The 5864-nt window shown below is 53.4% G+C and overlaps 1 protein-coding gene across 4 annotated transcripts in view; it reads right to left on the minus strand.

Moving 5' to 3' along the window:
• PTPRU (protein tyrosine phosphatase receptor type U) overlaps positions 1-5864 on the minus strand; it is a 53073-nt gene that overhangs the window by 34235 nt on the left and 12974 nt on the right. For all 4 annotated transcript variants that reach the window (XM_015649294.1, XM_033519502.1, XM_033519501.1 and 1 more), the window contains exon 2: positions 2484-2612. In XM_015649294.1, the coding sequence (XP_015504780.1) occupies positions 2484-2612 (129 nt within the window). The remainder of the gene's footprint in view (positions 1-2483; positions 2613-5864) is intronic.

Below are 5864 nucleotides of genomic sequence, written 5' to 3' on the forward strand. Positions count from 1 at the left end.
ACAGGACATCAGATGGGACATGGGATGGGATATGGGACACAGGACAGGACATGGGATGGGACACGGGACACAGGACATCAGATGGGACATGGGATGGGACATGGGACACAGGACAGGACACGGGATGGGACACGGGACAGGATATCGGATGGGACATGGGACACAGGACATCAGATGGGATGGGACACCAGACAGGATACTGGACAGGATCTCTCCCTGTGAGGGTGTGAGGCCCTGGCACAGGGTGCCCAGAGCAGCCTTGGCTGTCCCATCCACAGAAGTGCCCAAGGCCAGCTGAAGCCCTGGTTGCCCACGGGGAAGGGGCAGCTCTTCCCATGGTGCTGCCCATCCCAAGGGTCCTGCCTGCCGCTGCATCCCTCCAGGGAACACCCAAACAGCCCTGCCAGAGGAGGAGGGAAGAGCCTGCTCCCCCTGCTTCCCTGTCTCAATGAGTTCTTCCTCCTACAAAATCACCGAGAGATAAAAATAAATAAAAACCCTTCCAAGAGCTATTAGAAGGCAGGGAAGGCAGGCGGGATGACAGGGAGAGGGCGGCACTGCCAGACAAGAGGCGCCAGGGGACCGGGTCTGAGCACTGCAGCATCTGTCTCCAGGAAATCCTGCTGGAAGACAAAGCTGACGTGTGCCAGATCCCTGCCCGTGTCAGAGCCGGCACGGGAACCGGGGAACTTCCAGTTCAGGATTCCAGTCAGGATTGGAACTGGATGAGTTTTAAGGTCCCTTCCAACCCAAGCCATTCTGGGGTTGCAGCCTCACACCTGCCTTACCCCTGCAGCTGCTCCTTTAAAAAAGGAACAATAAAGAGATGGGAAAAAAACATAAAAATAATCACGACTGCAACGTGGGAGAGACCCATCTGTCTTCTTTAGGTGAAAGAGAGACAGGTCAGGAGAAGGGGGGAAAAACCCCAAACCAAACAAGAAAGCAAGAGGAGAGTGGGATGGAAAGGTAGCAGCAGGTGGCCAGCAGCCAGCACCTGCTCCAATAAATCCTACACTCCCTGAAACTGGCTGATCTCCAATAAAAACTCATTTTAATCTGAGACCACAAGACTCCTTTGGAAAGTGCTCCCTGGAGAGGCCCTGGCGCTGTGAAATCCCTTTGATCCCCTGAGCTGCTGCAAGGACTGAGGGCATTCTGGGGCTGCAGGAGCCTCATGCACAGCTCCCCACCCTAAATGAGGCAAAACCACCCAAAAACACGGTCCCTGCACCCTTTGGTGCCCCAAAACCATGAGCAAACAGCACCTGGTCTCAGGGGAGCTACAGGAAGGAGAATCCTCTTCGCAGGGTGACACTGCAATGCTCACACCATCCAGCTTGAGATGTCACACCCACCTCCCCATCAATCCTGGAGTTTATTCCTTAAACTCCTTGTGTTCCTTTAAGCCCCCATTTCCTGCTGACCCACGGTTTTTTCTCCATACCACCCAATCCTCCAGCCCCCTGCAAGCCCCCAGGCTTTAAACTCAGGCAGTTCACTGCAGATTTTAATTACAGCTGAATATTGAGCAGAAAACTCAACTAATTACAGGTTTCAGACCCTCCATCACAAGCCACCTCAGCCCCCAGCTCTGCTTTCCCCAGGAAACCCCCCCGGACACACACCAATTAGGATAGCTCAGTTTGAAGCAATTACTTGGAAAAACCATCAAGGGAGGAGCAGAGATCTGTCAGCAGATCCCCGAGGGCTGTTTGCCCTCACCCAGCACATGCCAGGAGGGCCAGGATGGAAGGAAAAGGTGATGGGGAAAGGTAATGGCAGAGGAGAGTTAGTGGAGGGGAAAAGCCAAATGAAGCCCTGGCATGAACAAGGCACAAGATAAACAGCTGGAAGCAGGTTGATGGAACAGTAAAGAGTTTCCTGTAATGCAGGTAATATTTTAATAAACAGAAAAGGTTATTTCACTGTTGAGCTGTAACCCAGCTCTCCTGTCTCTCTGTGCATCCTCAGCACAGGACTTGGCCATCAGGATCAGGCAGGAGCCAGCAGAACCAAAAACAAGGAGCACCCCAAGTCCAGAGAACCTCACTGGGCAAATGGGATGACTCAAGGGGGACACAGCAGGCCAGAGGACAGAGCAGGGAGCAAGCAAAGCCCCCAAATGCACCCAGGAACGGTGCCCACAGGGTGCTCATGGAGAGGGGAGCTCCTCACAGCTCTGCTCCCCCAGCCCAGCCACCACAGAGGACACAGACCCAGAATAAAAACCAGCTCTTTAAAACTAATGAGATTTTTTAAAAAAGTCCATTTTCATTTTCTTCCTCGCCATCCCAAGACTTTGGAGATGTCTCCAGCTCACAAGCCCTTCCCCACACTTGAATAAGCCAGAAAGACGGGGGTTTTTCCCCGTTTCCCACGTAACTGGGGAGAAGCCAAGCCTAAAACACTGCAGGAATGAAAGCAGGAGGAGGCAGAGGGTCCAGCCCTGGGCACAGGACACAGCAGAGCTCAGGACTCACCGTGAGGCAGGTCAGGCATCAGGTGAGGCATCAGGTAACTGCGGAGGAGCTCCCAGTCGAAGTCATCGTCCTCGCCCTGGCTGAACTCGCACTGGCTGGGGTCGCTGTCCTCCTCGAAGGTGCAGCCAGCTGTGGTGACAGATCTGTCAGCCCCTGAGCCCCCAGAGGAGCTGCTCCCTCCCCAGAGCCCACCAGGGTGGTGAGATGTCCCTGGATGCCCCAGCAGGATGGTGCTGGGGGATCCAGGCATCGCCCAGGGGCAGTGTGAGCAGGAGGCTGGTGCTGGCTGCTGCCACGGCTCCACCAGCGACACAGCCTCGAGCTGGGCCATGGAAATACAGGCTGGATAATAGGAAAAAGTTGTTTACAGAAAGGGTGACAAAGTATTGGGATGGTTTTCCTGGGGGGGTGGTGGAGTCACCATCCCTGGATGTGTTTAAAAAAGCCTCAGTGCCATGGTCTGGTTGAGGTGTCAGGGCTGGGTTGGACTCGATGATCTTGAAGTCTCTTCCAGCCTGGTGATTCTGTGATTCCAGCCCACCCCCATCATCCCACATCCATCCAGCCCTGGAGCTCAGGTCGGTGTTACCGTGGGGCCCCCGGGGGCTGCTTGCTCCACACTGCCCCATTGTCCCATTAAATACGATTACGAGGACCAGGGCACAGCGCTAATTAATGGGGCCCGGGCTGACGAGGGGCCCTGGGAAGCCCTGAGCAAGCAGAACGAACAAAGGCAAATATCCCCTAATGGGCCGCCAGGAAAACAGAACTGGGCCAAGGGATTATTTCTGCTGTTTTCTTCCCATTTTATCCCAAATTACATCAGTAATTCCCCCCACCCCCCGGGGATCTGGCAGTTAATTGCCGGGTTGTGCTCCCCTGTGCTCAGGGATGTTCGGATGCAACACTCAGTCAAGCAAGTCCAAACACTGGGAAAAACATCCACGAGATGCCCAGGAAATTTCAATTCTCATCTCTTTCATATACAAGAAGACATTTGGGGCTTTTTTCGCCCCTTTGCACTCATTTTTTAAAGCACGAGGGTACATTCCAGCTCCGTCACCAACTGTTTTTTCCTCTCAGAGCCATAAGAAACTTCTTTTTAAAAAACTGAAAGCAAATTCTCTCCTATTCATATGTCTGGAGGCACTGAGACATCACAGCTTTCTTAAAGCCCTTCCCGAAATGGAGCGTCTGCCCAGCCCACGTGCGGATGTGCCCCCGCACCGCAGCCCCTGCTCCTCAGCTCTCACCACAAGACGTGGTGGATTTTAGAGTCTGGAACTTGGCTGCACTTGCTAACGGGAGGAAAAGCACAAATCTGTCAAAATTTTCCAGGAAGGAAGGAAAATAAAATAAATTTCAAAATAAAACAGTGTCAGAGACTAAGTGCCAAGTGATTTAAAGGAAAAAAAAAAAAAAGAAGCCCAAGTGTTTCTTTCCAAGATCTGCTGAGCGGGATATTCTGGGAGGCTGAAATTTGTTCTTGGGGGATTTTTTTTTTGGCCTGAGAAACCAGAGCAGAGACAAGCAATGTTTCAGGCTGGCAGAGCCCCATTTCCCAGGGAAAAGTGATTCCTTCACCCCCAATAAACCATTCCCAGCCACTGAAAACATCACGAGGTTCCCTCCTCCTCCTCCTCCTCCTGGACTGCAGCCCCCCACCAAAGCCCAGTGCCACCCCCACGGCTGCACCCTCGGCCACCCACCAGATGATTCCTGGCCCCAGAAGTTTAAAATGCAATTATAGAGCAGATTTTGTGCTGGCCGAGCTGATCCATCTCCCTCCTCGGACAGGTTTATTGCCGTGCCTTTTCCCAGCACAAGCCTTCCCTCCCATCCACGGCACAAAACGAGGGCAGTTCCACTGTCCACTCCATTTCCCTGACTAATTTGTCCATGATTTGTACACACAGGGAAAAAAGCCAAAGGGTTTTGCAGAGCCTTGGTTTCCATGAGTTATAGGATGCTTCTGGCACCATCGCTCCCCAGCCAAGGACAGGGCTGGGAGAAGCTCGACCTCCAGCAGGTTCTCCCTCCTCATCACAAGATTAAGGGCATAAAAATTAACACCTGAGCTATTAAATGCCAACAGCCCAGCTCCACAGAGGGTGGCTGGAGGTGCTCCAGCAGCTGTGCAAAGTCAGAGAGGGGAAACCCAGAGCGACCTGCAAAAAATTAACATTTCATCACAACATTTGCAAGGAGGGCAGGGAGGCTGCAACCCAAAATATCTGCCTGCAGCAGTGGGAGGGTTATTCCACCCCAAGGGCAGCAGGACAGGGACTGTGGGAGCTGGGTGAGACTGTTCTGGGATGGATACACCCTAAAAATGAACCAAGGCGCCCTGAGCTGGCTCCAGGCCAGGGTGACAGCAGCTCTGGGCACGGAGGTGAAGGCAGCGAGCGCGGGAGGTGCAATCCCAACCCAGCAGCAGCTAAAAATACTGCAGGGAGCTGGGGTCTGCCCCCGGGGTGGGATGTGTCCGAGACACACCCCAAAATCACCCCAAACACAGAGGCTGCCCCACGCACAGCCCCGTTAAACACCCCACACAAAACCCCCACAGCTCCTGGGCAGGGGGGAGCCAGGGCTGACACCAACACGGGCCTTCAACACCACATGGAGCAGAATGATTTTAAAAAGAGAGAGAAGAGAGGTGGTTTGAGAGATTTGCTGGGGAGATGGGGACCAGAGCTGCTCAGCCTCCTCCAGGTACTGCTGCCACCTCCGTGGATCACCACGTGCCCAGGCAGAAGGAGCAGAGGAACAGACACCAGTGTAGAGGTTAAACATCAGAGGAAGCAAAACTGTTCAAAAGAAAGCAAAAATAGATGGCTTGAGGCATTTGTCAGGGAGCCTGGCAGCAGGCTCAGCATACCCCAGCTATCACTGCAGCACCAGGGCATGCTGAGAGAGCAGAGGGATAGGCACCGATACAAGGGTTAAACACCAGGTAAGTTCATTTTGAAAGAAAAGGAAGTGGTTTAACAGATTCACCAGGGAGAAGGGACCACTGGCACCCAGCATCACTTGGGAACCACTGGCACCCAGCATCCCCCTCTACAGGGATGGAGAGGAGGAAATCTGGGGAGGGGAGGGACCAGAGATTCACAAAGAGGGAGGAAAAGAAAGACCAAACAGCCAAGTACAAAGGACAGCATCTAATTAATTCTCCGTGGCCACCGAGGAACGTGGCCGCCCGCCCACAGCCCACCCCACGCTCTTTCATCCACAGAGTCCTCGCCACTTCAAAGTTAATTACACACTTAAACCTTTCCTGTTTAACCTCCTGCACCATGGGACATGATCCATGGCTTCTCCTGCCTTTTCTCGAGCAGCCTTGAGAAGGCTCCTGTGCCAAAGAGCAGCCCAGAACCA

Source organism: Parus major, chromosome 23 (genome assembly GCF_001522545.3).
Source record: "Parus major isolate Abel chromosome 23, Parus_major1.1, whole genome shotgun sequence".
NCBI classification, from domain to species: Eukaryota; Metazoa; Chordata; class Aves; order Passeriformes; family Paridae; genus Parus; species Parus major.